Source organism: Vicia villosa, linkage group LG1 (assembly GCF_029867415.1).
Source record: "Vicia villosa cultivar HV-30 ecotype Madison, WI linkage group LG1, Vvil1.0, whole genome shotgun sequence".
NCBI classification, from domain to species: domain Eukaryota; kingdom Viridiplantae; phylum Streptophyta; class Magnoliopsida; order Fabales; family Fabaceae; genus Vicia; species Vicia villosa.
The window spans coordinates 150,271,899-150,291,361 of record NC_081180.1 but is presented as its reverse complement, the minus strand read 5'-3'; the positions used below and the strand labels follow the sequence as shown (position 1 = coordinate 150,291,361).

Here is a 19,463-nt window from a genome sequence, read left to right as displayed (position 1 = left end):
GAGAATTTGTATGGATATAGGGAAGCATGACTAGTGAAGATTAGTATCATAGAATTTTAATGGCAGGTACATGCTTTTTAATGTTAGATCTTAGTTCTTATAAATGGTCGTAGTAAGTTTAAGATGAGATTTGTGTGACTCATAACTTTGTTGTTACTTTATTCGGTTTTCTTAAAAGAAATATTTATTTTATTTAAAAATTTTCTATGAAAATATATGCGCAGGTAATTGATTTTCGCTGTTAATTTTTTTTTGATAGAAAACATCATTCATTAAATGATAAACCAGTTGATATTACAATGATCAAGCCACATATGAAATAGGACATGCCCTATCCATAGTCTTGAATCTTCTCTAAGAGTAACAATTACATAGAAGTAAAACATAATTTCCTGGGGAAACGAAATTGGCAGAAATTTTTCGCGAAAAACAATGTGAAATTTGAAAAATATTATCCAAGCGTTCCAACAAATTTTACTTTTATTTTTTATTTTTTTTATCATGCATAAGGTTTCTTTTACGTAATTTACGTCTTGTTTTAAACCTGAAAATATGTTGGACGGTGCTGCATTTATTTATCAACAATTGTTATATGCGCTTTGTACTAACCAACAACGTCACCTTTGCATTGATCCATGTCTCATAAAGTATTCTTGTTGGATTACATATATTAATTAAATATGGAGCATCCATACTCAAATATAATTAATTGAAATGATTACAATAGTTGTCGTTTCCTTTTGAAATCTAGTTGAAGAAAAATGTTAGCTAACATGGATTTACAATATACCTACTAATATTATTGCATGTAATCTTCTCACACACATAATATAAAAAATACAAAAGATGTCTATGTTAAAAAAAATTATTGCACACACTTGCAGCAGTCATGTCCCATAGTCAACATGCCTTTTATCTGACTTTATATATTTAGATCTTGTCGGAAATAATTTGTTTTCACTGCTTTATGTAGAATATAGACTTGTTAATATTTTTTCAACTTGAAAGCTTTGTTGTCGCATATTTAAGGAAAATTGATTTCCACATATGTCATCAGCAGAGGATTACTGTTCGATAATGACAACGGTAAAAACCTTCCAGTGCAATAAAGATTGTTTTTCAACTATTGATTTGGAGGAATTTCATAAACAGATTCACAATATTAAGATTACTCTCTTTAAAATATATATGTTTAAAATCTCGAAAAAGTTTGTATGAATCAACACTTCGACGTGAAAATGTGGTGTATAAGTGTCGAATACTCGAGTTCGACGCGCCCATCAAATGTTAAGGATTTTGTCTATTTTTAAATCTAGAGGTCAACTAAACTAGGGACGTTTCAACAACACTAGGATTTGACTAGAATTCTCGACAAAGGCAGTTAGGAGATTTAAAAGTAGTTACAACCGTGTCATACCCCAATTTTGCTCAGGCACTTTACCATTATGTGTTTTTTTCCACTTTATTTTAAATAAATGACATGACACAGTTGACAAGAGAACACTCGTAAGGAATACCCGAGAGCACTCGTATTATCACTCTAAACACATATTGCTTTGTTTTTTTTTACCACCTCCCTTAAGAGATGTGTTGTTATCATAAAAAAGATGGAAAATGTGAAACCTTGTTTTGCAGGTAATAGTTTTTCTTTTGACGATGACAACTTTGAAGATACTCGGCATGATAAAGATGCAATCATAAAGAAAGAGGTTAATAGTCATTTACCCCTATGTAATATAGGCGTGTTTTGATTTACCCCCTTTAAAAAAAATTTTTAAAAACTTCTTTGAAATATTCAAATTCTAAGTCTTTTGCCCCCCAGATGGAAAAATAACCCCTTTGTAAAAGTTTTTTTTTATTTACCACTGGTTTTTACACGCTTAGGGGTACCCCAAAATTATATGGGGTATTTAAAAAAAAATTAAAGGCAGATAAATCAAAACACACCTATATTGCAGGGTATACATCACTATTAACCCTAAATAAAGTTAATTAATGTACTTAAAGCAATTAAAGATGCGATGCATGAGTTTGATAAGGATTGACAAAAATTTCAAACATAGATAAAGTTTGAAACACTAACAAAGTTTTAGACAAAGACAAACAAACAAATTACATCAAAAACCTCATAAGAAATCTCAAAGCAAGTCTAAACACAAAAGAATCTATCCAACAAGATTTGTGGAGTTAATCTCCCAATTTATGGATTTTCTAAAAATTCATCGATTTTCTATGTCAGCTCCTTCAAACCCTAAAACACTTATTCAGTGACCTACTCCTAATCCTACACTAAAAAATCTACAGTTTTGCTACAACGTCATTGAAATAAAAAGAACGTTCTCCATCCCAAAATGAGTAAGCAGATCTTAGAGTTTTGAGATCCTACAAATTTTGAGTTTATGACGAGACAGAAAGGGCATAACAAAGTAATAGATTCAATTAATGTCGTTGTAGATCTTCGCTATAATCCGGTTAAGGTATATGTTTGATCCTATTTCTTTATGTTTTGCACGTTTTTCACTTGGTCAACATAGTATTGTTAAATAGTTCCACTATAATGCAGAGGAATTTGAAAAAAATCACAATTGTTTGGGATACTATACTTTAGTACATAATGTTTTCAAATACCAATTATAGTGAAGCGGAATCTGAACAAATCATTATTTTTCTGCCATATATTCTTTAGTGCAAAATGTTACTATAAAATAGCAGCTATATCAGTATTGCATGCTTATTTATTGTGATCTGCGATAGACAACATTGGATCACTACGCCGTACAAGGGCTTTCACAGCGCTTTTTTTGGCCTTTAACAGCGCTTTAAAGCGCTGCCAAAGCCAGCGCTGGCGTAGGCTACGAAAGCACTTTTAAAAGCGCTCTGGTAGACCCCCCCTTTAAGAGCGCTTTCCTGGAAAAAGCGCTCTGGTAGGACCCCCTATAAGAGCGCTTTCCTGGAAAAAGCGCTCTGGTAGACCCCCCTTTAAGAGCGCTTCTTAGTAAAAGCGCTGGCAAAGACCAGTAAAAAAGCAAAAAAAATTAAAAAATTACGCAGCATACAAAAGCGCTTTTGGAAAAGCGCTCTGGTAGGCCCCCCTATGAGAGCGCTTTTTCCAGACAAAGCGCTCTCATAGGGGGGCCTACCAGAGCGCTTTTCCCAAAGCGCTTTTGTATGCTGCGTAATTTTTTAGTTTTTTTTGCTTTTTTACTGGTCTTTGCCAGCGCTTTTACTAAGAAGCGCTCTAGTATGTGGACCTTTAAGAGCGCTTTTTAGAAGCGCTGTAGTTGCTAAATGAGGTATTTTTATGTGCAGCCTATAATTTAATCCTCCCAGTCGACCTGTAATGTTTTCGACCTGTAATATTTTCGACCTGTAATATATTTTCGACCTGTAATATATTTTCGACTATATTATTTCAGCCATCAGTAAGACAATATATATACTAATATATACCATTATAATATCCAAAATTATATATATACATCATTACAAAATTATATATATACATCATTACAAAATCAACAATATTATAGTTCAAATCTGCATGAAAAATTGCTTAATATAAAATTGACACAATTCCTCTTTGATTTCTTCTAACTTTAGCTTCGAGTACCCAGCAGCACGGAATTCGTCAAGGTACTATAAAACAAAAACATAATATGAATAATATATTTAGGTAAATGTAATAAATTATATGAAATTATCTTAAGTTATAACTTTATACCGTGGGAGGAATCTCTAATTGATTCGCCTGAATGATTTCTTTCATAAACCTCAATACAAAGTATCCGCAGTCTGAACTGTTACGCTGTATCGGACACTACATAGAAAAACAAATAAGATTCTATATAAGTTGTCTTGTTTTACCAAGTAGCATAAATATTATAAGCAAATTTGTGAAAAGTAATGTACCTGCACTTCGATCCAGGTGATGTTGTTTGATTTAGTCCGGGATACCTGTGCGTCCCGTTGACTACGGAATACTTGTATTGATCTAATTAACAAATATATAAAAGCATATGTTTAGATCAATCCCACAAATAAGTAAATATATAAATATACACGAATATATATTTAGAACGATCCCACTTACAAATCAACGATTTCCTTCATGGCCGGATAATTGGTCCATTCACCCTTTACCGAATTCAGATAATACACGACTTCCCTTATCGGGTTGATAGCAAGCAGCAACCAGTGTGCTCTATAAATTAAAACAATAGGTTATATGAAAATATTGCTATACACTAAAGAAACAGAGATTAGATGAATAAAGAATGAGAAACTAACCCTACTGGTCGGGTATTATACGCCCAAAGATGCAGACATTCTGTATTGCCGGTGGACATGAATCTATCGACTAAGCGCTGTCTAACAGATTCCGGATCCGAAACAATTTCCATTCCGCTGCAATGGGCGGAAGACACGAACCGGAATCTGTTAGACAATGCAGTCCCGCGCAACACTCTGTCATACAACAACCTTAAATAAAAACATAATAAACATTAGATTCTTTTTATTGAAAAGTGTAAATAAATTATATTGTGGGACTAATTAAATAATATATCGGATGAGTGAATATTACCGGATGTATGATTGCATATTACTGACGCCTAGTTGATCCTGGTCAAAAATCTCTTGCAAGTCGTCAATTGTAATATGTGACTTGAACTCAATACCGAAGACACTTTCATCCATATCGATTTCCCGTAAAGCACCATCCTTCATATTGGACATATCAACCATTGTTGCGAGTGTCGCCCGGTATCGAGGCACAAAAGCACCGCCTTTTCTTGCCGCTTGCTTCGGAGGACCACTGGGTGGTACGCTACGAACCTGCTGCGTCACTTGTTGTGACTCCCGAGCGGATGCCTAAAAATCATATAAGTTAGGTAAAATATAAAATCATGCATATTTTGATTCAGATTATATATTAACACTTTAAATGTACCTCTTTTAGCGATGCAACAGACTCCTCCTCCTGTAAAATCCCTTTACCCTTAATTGCGGGTTTTATAGGAGCAGTCTAAAAATAAAATGTAAAACATAATTAATAAACGGTTTAGAATTGACATTCGAAAACTAAATGATTCATAATCGTTTTCAATTTACCTCATCACTAATGGTAATGAGCTCCGAGGGCCATGCAACAAACGATCCTATTGCATCTCGCAGCAATGTCGTCTCTGAGACCATGTCAGGTACCGGTAGAATCGCATCACGATCTAATACAACATCCACCGATACTTTCAGGTGTCCATCCGGGAGCGGTCTGTGGTGAAGTAAATCTCCCGAAGTGTTGTGCACTTTTCCCTTGCCAACTAGTCGATAATTCGGTTCCGATAAGTATAGTTGGCAAGATGAAATGCCCTAAACCAAAAGTAAATATAAAGTCATTATCATTAATAAAATAGAACAGTTTGTAAGGAAAAAAACTTATAATTACCTCGGGAAATTTCTTTTGATAGTTGATACTAGCCTTATCACTAGTTTCTCTCACCGATGAAGTGTTGCACTTTTCTCTCATATACATATCTTTATCTCTTTGCAATTCAGAGACCTGTGCTTGCAATTCCTGCAACTTTTGCAACACTTCTTCATTGGTAAGATTTGATCTTCTCCTAGAACTCTTATAAAAAGAGGTTGGAGTCACACCATGACCCTTACCCCTCACCCGACCGGGATACTCGGGAGCATCTAGTACTCTACTAAGTACGCTCTCCTCACCGGTGGATGCCGATTGCGACAAGGTCTCCTGTAATTCATTTACATTTAAATAATTATTAGTGGAGATAAAAAGTCATTTATATATTAAAAAACATTTGATTTAATTAAAGACACAGTATTATACTTACACATTCAGTATAAACTCTCTGAACATCGGGATCGACAGCGTGATTCTTGCCCACACGAGCTTCCTTCCACAACACATGTACAGGAAGTGAAGCTTCCTCACTTTTAGTCTCCTCCAACTATGCATTGACACAAACGATAAAATCGTCAATTAAAACATGCACATGTAGACAATTAATTGAATCGAATTTCTATTTACTTACAATTTTATCCTCTAAGCGTGCATATCCCAAACGCCCTTTTTTGTATGGATACGCGGGTTTGGATGCTCTCTCCCTATTCGTGGCACTCTTTTTCTGAAAAGCTTCATCTCTTTGCTTTACAAACTCAGCCCAATCTGCTTCATCAATGAAGGTCGCATACTTTGTTGGCCGTCCCGGTGCATCTTCAAGAAATTTTCCATCTTTATCCTTAAGATAGGTGTTTGTCAAAAAACTTTTCCACCCTCTATATCTCTTGCCGGCCAAACTAAGTATGTAGCTTTTACGTTCATCTGGTATCTCAAAAGTCCTCTGCAAAAAAACGTACGCATAGTGTGTTAGTATAAATAATTTAAACAATTTATCGTCAAGATAATAACAACAATTAACCATATATGATATATACCTGAAGCTCTTCCCAAATCGCTTGTTTTTTCTCCTCCAATTCTAAATTTTTCGTCTTCGATTTCCAGGTAGCTATGGAGACTGGAATATGCATACGGACAAGTGTACCAATATAACTTGTCAACTTTGCAGAATTAGGACCAATTGGTTGTTTATCAGAATTCCATTCCAATCGGTATACTAATCCTTGGTCTCTATGTCGTATGATATCCCTCATAATAGTGATGCCTCGTGCAACCTCTTTTGCTTCAGTATCAGGTGGAGCATTTGTATCCGAAGCAACTCTTTCTTGTGAGTTTTCTTGTAAGTTTTCAGGTGGGTTTTCAGGTGGAGCATCTCTATCTGAAGCCATTGAACCTGTATCAAACAAACTAAAGCACATTAGTACACTATTAATAAGCTAACAATCTATACAAGTCAAATGGAAGTCAAACCATGCATGTACAAGTAAATCGGAAACGAAATCGGTACAAATCAAAATAAGCGTAAAAAAAGAAAGTTATCGGAATTGAACGAAATTTACATGGCTATGGTAAAACGTCGCCACGGACTCAAAAACAAAGTCGGTTTTCCGAAATTCAGACCCTAAGCCCGACTTTTGATTACGGGCAGAAGCAAAACCGATAAAAAAATAGTCCCGAAATGTAAATATAAGTGCATGAGCAGCTCCGGAATCGTCAAAATAGTATAGTTACATGTAAAGAAGTCAACAAGCGGATACATGGTTCAAAAGTTATGTACAAAACGAGAATATGCACCAAATTGAATAAAACAAATTAGTCGGACTATGTATACTATTACCTTTATCACTAACGTCTCTATCTTTTCTTGGTAGGTTTGTGTACTACGCGTCTCTTAACAATGCGGACGGTTGGATTGATCCAAATACCCTCATTATGATCATTTCTAATACAAGATTCATTCTCATTTTGATCGTTTCTTGTACAAGATTCAATGCCAACACCAATATCACCTTGATCTTCAATTTTTTCATCAACTATTTTGTTAGATAAAAGCACTATAGACCATTTCGTACTTGTCGGATCATTGACATAGAACACTTGTTTAGCTTCATACATAGCCACGGAGGTAAGTTATAAATCATAAGAATCACAGGCCATGTGCTATGCGAGATACTTTGAATACCATGCAGGTTCATTCCATCAGTAGACAATGACAACCGAAGGTTTCTTGCTTCTTTTCCAAATTCAGGATATTCAGTATCAACTTTACTCCATTGTGGTGAGTCTGCCGGATGTCGCAACTTTCCATCAATAATTCTTTCATCTGCATGCCAAGTCAAGTGTCTTGAATCGGTCTCACTACGATACATGCGTCTAAATCTCGGAATTATAGGAAAATACCATAAGACTTTAGCAGGAGACAACTTTTTCTTATATCGAGGGGCACCACATTTAGGACACTCATTCAACGCTGCATACTCGTTTCGAAACAAAACGCAATCGTTTGGACATGCGTGTATCTTATCATAGCTCATTCCAATAGAAGACAACATCTTTTTGGCTTCATACGTTCGATTGGGAAGAACATTATCCTCTGGTAGCATATCTTTCATAAGGGCTAATAACTCTGTGAAACTTTTATCCGACCATCCATTGTCCGCCTTTAAGTTGTACAACTTTAACACCGCAGACAATCTTGTGAATTTTGAACAACCATCATACAACGGTTTCTCTGCATCGCTTACCAACCTCTCAAACATTTTGGGACAATCCGCTAGATCTTCTTCCAGCGCTTCTGCAATCTCTTCGACACGATCACAATCGTATGTGTCTGTGCAATCGTCGTTTGAAGCATACTTCCTATTACACCTCGACCCAGCATTCCCGGTACTTTTCTCACCATGCATTGTCCAACATGTATAAGTTCTATCAATTCCAAACCGTAGTAAATGAGATCCCAACTGATTCCCGTTAACCTTACCCCCGGCATAACAGCAACCCAAGCAAGGACACGGCATTCGAAGCGGGTCTTTGGAGTTCGCAACCGCAAACTCAACAAATTCCCATACCCCTTTCTCGTACTCTTTCGACAATCGGTTTGAATTCATCCATGTCTTATCCATGTCTTAATTAAGCTAAACAACAACGGTCAAACTTCCACTCTTCACAAGTAACCCCTATGGCGAATTCAATTCACAAAGTTAGTAAGTACCTCCTATATTAACTCTCTAAACACATAAAACTAATGTGTTTCTGTCAAAACGCAAAGTATAAACGGAATGAATCCGAAGCAATAAAACGTAACATATATAATCACACAATTTCAGACAAATTCATCATAATACCAGTAATTTGAGAAAGAAATTTACCTCGGATGTTACCGAACTCAAGAAAACGCCAAACGTCGAACTAGGCTGGGAAACGATCAAACTTTCACTATACACAAGTTACCCCTATAGCAAATTCACAAAGTTAGTAACCACCAAGACAAAATCGATTGAACAAAGGAAATCAACAATAGTTTGATGTGTGTACATACTCCTAAATATGTAGTACCAGAGTCAATGATACGAGCTCCAAAGAGATCCAAAGTTATCAATCCAGTCAGACCTATACAAGAAATTCAATTCAATGTATGATTATAATAAGAATGGGTGAATAGCTCATGATGCAGTTAAATAAAAGTATATAATATATATTTTATCAAATTCCAAAATCTATATAGCTATGTATGTACTAGCTAGGGTTATTGTTGTTGTTATTATATATAAATAAAAGTATATAATATATAATATATATTATATATTATATAGTTTATATATATGCATAATACTGTTTGGTGCAGTATTGTCCATCTCAAACTTCCAGATATGTATTCATCAAATAGTTCGTAGTAACAGTTAGAAACTGCGCTATTTCTTAGAAACTTCGTAGTAACTACCTTTTCACTAAATTAAGAAATATTGTAGGATAACTTCATGTGAATTCTAATGAATGAAAAACTGTCTGTAATGTGAGTTTTATGGCATATGGAGGGAATGGTATGATTTTAGTGCTGGTCTCTGTTTCATGAGATGTTTCATTTTTAATTATGTTCATACTGATACTATTATATATTCATTTTTATATCATTTAATTTATATTCAGTTTTATGCCCAAATATATGATGGGCATCGGTTATGCCACTAGCTAGTTATATAACTTTACACGTATGTATATACCGACATGCCTCAAAATCCACTACATATATCATCATTGGTAGAGAAATATTGCACCTCCTCCACTATCTTATACAACAGTCAAGAAACTTTACTCACAATTTCAATTCTACTAAGATAACAAGAGACTCACAATTTCAATTGTACTAAGATAAGAAGAGGCTAAGGACATAAATGGAGACCACAAATTAAGAATAAGAGCCTCTCTATGGAACAGAACTCAAAAGATAAGAAGAGGTTAAATTTATATTTTGTGAAAACCATACAAGCAGACCCCAAACAATCCAACAGCCACCATTTCACAGTTCAACAGAACTCAAAACCCTATCACTTAGAAGTTTCTGGAACAAACCCTATCACCTAAAATCACACGTTTCTGGAACTAGGCAATTGCTAACAGAAATATTATGTATATATATATATATATATATATATATATATATATATATCAAAGGCCTTAAGAAAAGAGCATTCCATCAAATTCAGAATCACAAGGATACATTGATACATCTAGGGTTTTGTTAAAAGCTATGAGAAGTGTGATACCTGGGTGGCGCAAAGCAAGTTGCTACCAGAGGAGAAGAGACGGAGACGAAACGATGGTGGTGGACGGAGGAGAAGAAGTTCGCGCGATGGTGGTGGACGGAGGACCGATAAGGTTGACGGAGGACCGATAAGGTTGACGGAGGACCGACGACGGTGAGGGGTGGGGTTTCTGGTTCGCGTGGAGAGAGAAAAAGAAAGAGAGAAAGTGAGAAACAGTAGAAGCGTGTTTTTGGTTTTAATTTTAGTAATAAGGCTACTAAAGCGCTTCTGGAAAGCGCTCTCATAGCCTGGGCTATACCAGCGCTTTTGACAAAAAGCGCTCTCATTAAACACCCCTACCAGAGCGCTTTTGAAAAGCGCTTTCGTTCCCCCCACGTTCCCCCCACCTACCAGAGCGCTTTTGTAAAGCGCTTTCGTACCCCCCCCTACCAGAGCGCTTTTGAAAAGCGCTCTCATAACCCCCCCCTACCAGAGCGCTTCTTAAAAGCGCTTTCATACCCCCCCACTATTAGAGCGCTTTTTTAGCGTGTTTTTTAATTTTGTCTTTAGCGAAGCCTATGCCAGCGCTTTTCCTAAAAGCGCTTTCGTAGGGGTGCTGCTAAAAGCCAAATTTGGCGTAGTGGATTCACCTCCATATCAGGAGCTTCCCTGTTGACTAACTCATAAAGGCATTCACATATTGCTGATTGATACGTTTGAATGTGTTTGTATGTTTCTGTTGCATTCTAGGTCAATTGTGTTGTAATGCATGGATCCAACAACAATGGAATTTGTGACTTTATTGAGCTAGCGCGTGAAAAGCCAATTAATGTTCGATTCATTGCGTTCGTGCCTTTTGATGGAAATGTTTGGAATGTCAGGAAACATGTATCTTACTCAGAAATTTTGGATATAGTGGTAAGGTAGAATTCAGACTAAAGATCGCATTTCTATAGTTTTTATATTTCTTATAGTTAAGAACCTTCATAACAGTCATTGTCAAATAGGCGAAACAGTTTACTAGCTTAAAAAGAATTTAGGATCATCTAATAGAAACAGCCAAGAATTTCACCATAGATGGCCATAAAGGAAAAATTTCATTTATCACATAAATTATTTTTAAGGGTATAATATGAGCTTAAATCTTATGCAAAGCTAACACTTTAGATTGAAGGTGTGCACGGTGTCTGACACGTATAAATACCGACACATACATTGACATTTTACTATTCCATTTATTCAAATTATATTTAGGGTCAAGGTTTCTGGGTCAGTTTCAGGTCATTATTTGCGTGAACTTTCTACAACGACATTAAATGAGTTCATTACTTTGTTATGACATTCCCGTCTTGTCATAAACTCAAACTTTGTTATGACCTACTCCTAATCACCACTATGATTAGCAAGACTCCTTAAAATTGTTACAACAAGAATTGTTCTGATCAATATTTTGTGTTTTGATGATAACTTTATATATGAATTTTGTATAAGATAATGTGGTACTCTAATCCTTTGCATTTTCCATTTTAGGAAATATATAAAGAGTATGCACAAAGCAGCGCTCTGAAGCAACTGACTCAGAAGGTTCTGGATGGCTTCATCAGAACATGCTCTGGCAAGACATCAGAAGATGGTCAAGCAGAATCAGAACATGAACTGTAAAGCATCAGAAGAATGAAGTCAGAAGCAGAAGCTCTGAAGCTCTGATGGTATCACGCTCACAGCTCTTCAAAGTCAGATGACAGAAGATGCTTTGCACCATAGCTGTTGACTCTGATATTCAAACGTTGTTATCTACAAAATCTGAGTCCAGAAGAAAGTACAAGATGAAACGATGAAACGTCTAATCTCTGACTGACAAAAGGAACGTTAGAAGCTACAAAAGGCAAAGTCAGTAAAAGCAGCAAAATCAAGGCTCGAGGTAGTTGACAAAAGTGTGAAACATTAAATGCAGCATTGTACTATTCACGCAAAGCATTAAATGCTCCCAACGGTCATTTCCTCTCAACACCTATAAATAGAAGTTCTGATCAGAAGCAAACAAGAATACTTGTGTAAATATACTGAAATGCTGTCAAATTCAAAAGCTTACGAACTTCATCTTCAACCTCACAAACTCTTGTAATATTTTAGTGAGTGTTAAGTTTAGAAATTAAGAGAAATATCATAGTTGTGATTACAGCTTTATTAGAAGCAAATTTATACTCTTGTAAACGTTATTTTTACATTGATTGTAAAAGGTTCCTAGACTGATCAAGTTGTGATCTGTAGACTCTAGAAGACTTAGAGGTTATCTAAGTGGAAAACCATTGTAATCAGTTGGATTAGTGGATTAAATCCTTAGTTGAGGTAAATCAATCTAAGGGGGTGGACTGGAGTAGTTTGGTTAACAACGAACCAGGATAAAAATAATTGTGTTCATTGTTTTTATCTTCTAAGTTTCTGAAGTTACACTTATTCAACCCCCCCCCCCCTTTCTAAGTGTTTTTCTATCCTTCAAAAATATGAGTAAGCAGATCCTAGTTAGCTGCCTGATTTGACCTGACAACTATAATTCATAAAAAAAATGTCATTATTCAGCCTTTGAATTACCAATACCAACAATTTGCTTGAAGCGGCATCATCTCTTTTATCTTGTAAGGTGGAAGGAAAAGTCTTCACTTTCCTTGGTATTCTTGTGGGTTCGAATCCTAGGAGGATTTCGACTTGGAACCCGATTTTGGAGAAAGTCAAGAAGCGTCTCATGAGTTGGAAAAACCGTTATCTCAATTTCGGAGGGAGAATTACTCTCTTAAAGTCTATTTTTTGCTCGCTATCCATTTTCACGATGTCATTCTTTAGGATGCCGGTGAAGATAGTTAAAGAGCTCACTAAACTTCAAAGTAGATTTTTGTGGGGAGGTTCGGATGAAAGTAGAAAGATACATTGGGTGAGGTGGAATGATGTTTGCCTTCCGATAGAAAAAGGAGGGTTAGGAGTGAAGAAGATTGATGATTTTAATGTTGCTCTCCTAGACAAATGGAGGTGGAGGATTCTTCAAGGATCGAATTCTATATGGTACAATCTTTTATGTGCTAGGTATGGTGATATTTGTTTACAAGTGACCAATGGCGGAGATATCATCCCTCTTCGATCTTCTCAATCTTAATGGTGGAAGGATATTCTTTCTTTAGGGAAGAATCCATCCAAGGATGCCATTGTCAACAATTGCAAATTCAAGGTTGAAAAAGGGTTCACTACTTCTTTTTGGCACGCTAAGTGGCTTATTGGTTCTTCGTTAAAAGAGACCTTTTCTTCGCTCTTTGCGGCGTCTCGACTAAATAATGTATTTGTTGCGAGTATGGGGTGATGGACGGTGGAATATGGCAATGGGGGAGCTTCGGAATCACTGATAATGCTGCTGCCAGCGCTGCACAGCAGTCTATTTCCTGGCAGCTTCGGTCGAAAATTGTTGCGGCCAGCTGCAATCTTGGTGGTCGCGATTGGTGGCTTGGGAGATAGGTACTAGTGACATGTTTACTGTAAAATCTTTTTATAATTATTATGCTTGATTTTTCTGTCCTTTTGGTCCATCTAATAGGAATGATGAAGCTCTAAATCTAGTTTGGAGGATGGTTGTCCCGTTTAAGACAAAAGCTTTTGGATGGAGGTTTATGATTAACAGGTTATCAACAAAGGATCTATTGAAGACTAGAGGTATTATTTTTTTGGATGATACGGTCAAATGTGTTTTTTGTGATTTGGCTCTCGAAACTATGGAACATACTTTTTTCAAGTGTTCTATTGTAAAGTTAATTTGGATGGATATAGCGAAGTGGATTGGTATGTCGGATGTAACAGAGGAAGACCCTAAAGGGAGTTTCATGTTGTGTTACAACTTTTGTAAAAACATGAAAATGAAGGAGGGAAGACAAAGTTGCATTTGAATGGCTATTACTTGGTTCATTTGGTTAGTTAGAAACGATATTATTTTCCGGAATGACTCTTGGAGCGTTCTTAATACGGTTTGGACTATTAAGACGTTTGTATGGAGATGGTCTTTCATGGGGGAGATTACTTACCCCAATTGCAACTTCTACGATTTTTGTAAGGATCTGTTGTTTTTTCTATCGTAGGGTCAATTGATTTGTAATGTCTTCTTGTCGAGTTTATCTCGTTATCTTGTGTAACAGATTTTGAGAACCCTTAGTTCTCCATCTAATATATCTTGCTTACACAATAAAAAAACATAGGCTCATAGCAGAAATACCAATTGGATAAATAGATAAGAGAAGATCAAGAGTAGACAAAAATAAATATGCATGAAAGTCTAAAATTTTGGGACTCTCTTATTTACTTTTGAAGACTTCTACGTTTTATATATATATATATATATATATATATATATATATATATATATATATATATATATATATATATATATATATTGTATGAAATATTATTGACATTCACATTTAGAGAAAAATAAATGTGTTGATTTTACTTTATTATTGAGTCAACAAAAATCTTTCATATGTTAAAAAGAAAAATAAAAAGAGACTTTTAGTAGCCCTTTTTAAGAAAGTGCTAAAAAAATTTCATGTGTACAGTAGTGTTTTTATACAAAGTGTTATTAAAGGCCTATTAATTTCAATCTTAAAATAAGAGCTATAATAATGCTTTTGGATAAGCGCAATTTTAAGTGGCACTTTTACTCGCCCTTAGAAATGTTATTATAGGTATTCAGCCTATAATAGCAGGAGCTTTAATAGCATTTGTCGCGGTGTGAAAAATCTTCAAGGGTAAGGAACACTCAAAATACAACAGAGTTGTCACCGAAGTTTATTTATTTTAAAAGGAAAGGAAAATTATAGATAAAACTCTAAAAAGAAAAAAAATGGTCGTCGTAACCAAATTAGGATTCAGGAGTCAGTTATGCAAGGGGAATGTATTAACACTCTTCACATCCATGTATTCAACGAGAACCATTTATTTAGTTTTGTGAAAGAATGTTAGACTGATGTTATTCGTTTCCTTCTGATTATTATGCATTATTGTAAAAAGAAGCAGAAGACTAAAAAATAGTTTTTTTATTAAGGTGTCTGACGAAATATTGGATCTCGCTCCTACGTATCCTCTGGTGCAATGAAGAACTCAAGACTGCGTAGTTCTTAGTAGAAAAGAACTACGTGTTAGTTGATTTTAATGAACAATGTTTAGATCGTATTCTAGCAGTTAAATATTGCTTGTGTGCTCGCGTGTGGGAGGCTTAAGGGTTGGTTTGTATTGCAGTAGAATGGATATGCTTGTATCATATTCTAGCAGTTAAATGTTGCTTGTATGCTCGTGCATGGGAGGCTTAAGTGTTTATTTGTATTGTGATAGAATGTATAAACATGTTCTTTGTGAAAAGGTTTTAGATTTGCGCTAAGGCGGAAAAAGAATAGGTTTGATTGGTTAGATTATTTGTAAGCAAAATACAAGTAACTGTTTGAACAAAGTGTGTACCTTACGCTCGTTTATCTGAGATTTCAAAAGAATATGCATCCAATTTTCCTTTCTCATCCACACTGGGTTTATGAAAAATATTTGCGTAATACGAGTAAGCGTTTGTAACAAAAGGATGTGCTTCTAATTGTCCTTTTTATTCCATGTTTACTTATGTATTTTCGGCGGATATACGATAATTATTTTGAACAAAGTGTATGTTGGGTGAGAATATGGCAATAGAAAATAGTCTAGAGGGGGTGAATTAGACTTTTGAAAACAAAATCTATCGATTCTTCAAATGAGCATAACCAGAGGTTTTTATCAGAGTTTGCGTGTGGATGTTTGTACAACGAAAATGTGAAATTCTACTCAATTGCCAATTAATCAGTAACAACTCAAATCACTTTACAAATATCATAATGCCTCATATGACGAAACACAATGTATGCAATTGGATTAATTGGATACGTCACAGAATATGATTAAGTAATTCATCAACAAGGTGAATTCTAAAAGCACGGTGTTTCTTAGATTTCAATCACCACAAAAGCTCATGATAGGTGTCCAATTCAAAAAAAAAATCTTAGTTTATCACATAAATCGATATTATCAAATTTAAACCTAAGCATGCATGTTCTACGAAATTCAAATTCAAGAGTAAGGGATAGAGAGATGACACTGGGATTTATAGTGGTTCAACTCTGTCTTCCTCGCGCGAGTCTACGTCCACTTTAATAGTTGTTCCTGTTATTTTGACAAATATCTTAAAAGTATATACAATCACTAATCCACAATAATGCTAAAAAAATAATAAATAAACTCTTCAATTTGGATCTTGACTTGTATATGGCCAAATACGAAACTCTTCTACACAATCTTTACTCAATCAACGCTTACAATTTTCCAATATGATCAATTCTTCCACAAGCCTTCATCTATAGCAATCAACCCGTTGATACTACCAATTCCTTGAGTGGTGAATTGTCTAAATATGTAAAAAGAATGTTGTCTTATCTGTAGCCTTCCACGCAATCACTACTAAGGAAATTCTTGAGAGAAGTCCTTCTTCTTTTCATTTAAATTTTTCTGCACGAATGACAACAACCCCAATCTTGCAAGAACTTGAAAAACCTTTACCCAATCTTCCAGAATGATTAGTTTCAAGATAATGTTTCCCTTAATCAATTAACAATCACTCATGATTTAGAATGAAATTGAAAAGAGGCTGAAGATGAAAGAATTTCAATTCAAGAGTTTCAAAAGAGGTGGTTGATTTTTCACAGAAATTCACAAATGACTATGAAAATATTATATGAACAAATAACAAAAGCTTATACATGTGCTGAGATAAAGCACACACAAGACTAAAAAAGATTAGTTAGATTCAAATCAAAGTCAATGCAGGTAGTGAGTCAAGCGAGCAAGTGAATGGAATAAAGAGGCCAAGATTTTTGACCTATTTTGCATTTGATTCGAATCAAGTGCAATGTGTGATTCGAATCATAGCCATCGTGATTCCAATCATGTGAAATAATTCATTCAAATCAATTGCTCCAGGAAACTTTGAAAAATACTTAGAAGTTGTGTGATTCGAATCATGTACAAAGTGTGATTCAATCAAATTAGACAAAAGTGACATGAAATTGTCTGATTCGAATAATGTGTAAAAACTTATTTGAGTCAAATTTTTTGAAAAGTCTTGGTCACTTCTGGATAAATGATTGATTTGAATAAAATTGATCAAAACTCTATTTTTCATGATTTTAAAGTTTTTCTTTGCACCTGACTAGAACTAAACACACAGAGTCTTTATTCCACAAACTCATGCACTTGACTACAGACATCTTAAGCAATGTTCAAACATAACCAAAGATTTAATCCATGATAAAAAGATTGACAAATCAATTTCAAAACTTTATTCAAGGTGTGCAATTTATGAGGGAGAATCAATAAACGATAATAAACGAAAGCGATAAGATAAGCAACAAAATAACCGTATCGGGGGTGCTCCCCCTTCATATGATAAGGACATGCAACCAACCCCCTAGGAATATGCAGCTACAATATCCCCCTATTGATGCTTGACAAGCTTTCACTTGTAATTGAGTTGACTTTATGCTGGAAGGAATGCTTGTGCTCCTCCTGAAACATTGCACACAAACCACAACGTAAAATTCATAAAACCAACCATAGACTCGTTACAACTTCTCCCCTTTTGACAACATCAAAAAGAGATACAAGTTTCCATAAGTCTAATCCAAAAACAAACAACCTTCAAAACTAATTCCAAAAGAACAAATGAGTTAAGAAGAATGTACAAAAACTTAGATCAGATACAAATATGAAGATAAACATGCTACATGCATCAAAATACAACATAGACATTCAACAACAATATTCAATCAACATCATATAATAGTGATCAAAACACAAAGTAAAGGAATACATTAGAAACTTAAATAATCCATGAACAATTATACAAATGCTCAAATGCACATAATTAGTACTTGTAGCGGGGAAAATCTGATATCGAAGCCATGGGAATGACTCGAATCAATATTTCGTTTGAAATCGCCACCGCGCTTTATTTTTTCAAAGGAAAAGGGAAAAGAACGTAAAACCCAAAGTTTTGTTTTTAAAACAAGAAAGAGAACTCAGGTTCGGGTGTTAATTATATGAGGGGAAGGTTTAAAGCACCCCTCATATCCGTGGTACTCCACGAGAACCTTTTTGAAAATCAGTGTCGTGTGTGCTAAAAAAAGAGAGTTTGTGTTATTTTTAAAATAAGCTCGGCAAGACATTAAGCCTTGTGCCTACATACCTCCTCAGTGCAATGGAGAAGTCAGAGCTAATGTAGTTCCGCTTTTGGGAAAAACGTTTTTAAAACGAATAAACACTCTGTTGTCGTTAGAGAGAAATACTCAGCCATTGATTTTGAGCATGAGAACAAACAAGTTCTTTGCATCGCAAATGAAAGAAGGGCTCCAACTCGGATAAAATCAACGAGTATGCCACTAGCTCTCTCACGCGGAAAAGATCTTGTTATTATCAATCAATTTCAAAATCGTGGGGTATAACCACTCGTTTCGACAATTAACGGTGTCTAAACTTTTGAAGAAAAGCCACTAAGGGCGAAAGATATTTTTAAGAAAAAAAAGTTTTGAAAAGATTTGCAAACATAAGAAGGTTTTGTAAAAAGGAAGAAGATTTTGAAAATCTAAGAAGTGGAAGGAGATGAAGAGGCTAACCTAGTGCATAAAATAAAAGTTAAAGAAAGAAACGGTCTAACCAAATTAAGAAGCCAACACTTGACATTAAGAATCAAGGTAGTTTTCCCATCCTTTGGACTTATCAATACCAACACATTAACACTTGGGGATCCAGATGAACTTATTGTCTTAGCGCCACTTTGTATTAAGCACATTAAAATTCTGACGAAAATTGGGCAGAGTAACGGCTGTTTTCGGGTAAAATCCTTATATCAATGCCTTGGAATTAACCATCAAGGGCTTTCAAGGAAATACCTGCACACATAAACATACAACAGAACAATGCCAGACAGACAGAACAATCACAGGATAGTAATAGAATGAGTCCAGAGGTACTAGGTCCATAAGTCCGAATCTCCAAAGCGCTAGGGATAGTAACCGATAGTCCAAAGAGAACCTTATGTATTTTTTAGATTTTGGTTATTTATTAGTGTTTTAGCGAAAAAGTAAAGTATGGTCCAAGTGGACAAAAGAAAAAATAACGGAAGCATAAACATATGTCCAAGTGGACAAAGAGAAAATGACGGAAAGTAAATATGATGAAATGATAAAGTAAAGCGATAA

The 19,463-nt window shown here is 35.2% G+C and overlaps 1 protein-coding gene across 1 annotated transcript; it reads right to left on the bottom strand.

Moving 5' to 3' along the window:
* Positions 1-3,454: 3,454 nt before the first annotated feature.
* On the bottom strand, positions 3,455-10,288 carry LOC131618987 (uncharacterized). The gene is made up of 7 exons (XM_058890136.1): positions 10,183-10,288; positions 4,583-4,719; positions 4,288-4,479; positions 4,091-4,201; positions 3,910-3,991; positions 3,722-3,817; positions 3,455-3,636 (listed from the first exon to the last, which is right to left on the bottom strand). Exons 2-7 carry the CDS (start codon positions 4,693-4,695, stop codon positions 3,532-3,534), a joined length of 699 nt encoding a protein of 232 aa, XP_058746119.1. The 5' UTR covers positions 4,696-4,719; positions 10,183-10,288; the 3' UTR covers positions 3,455-3,531.
* Positions 10,289-19,463: the final 9,175 nt, after the last annotated feature.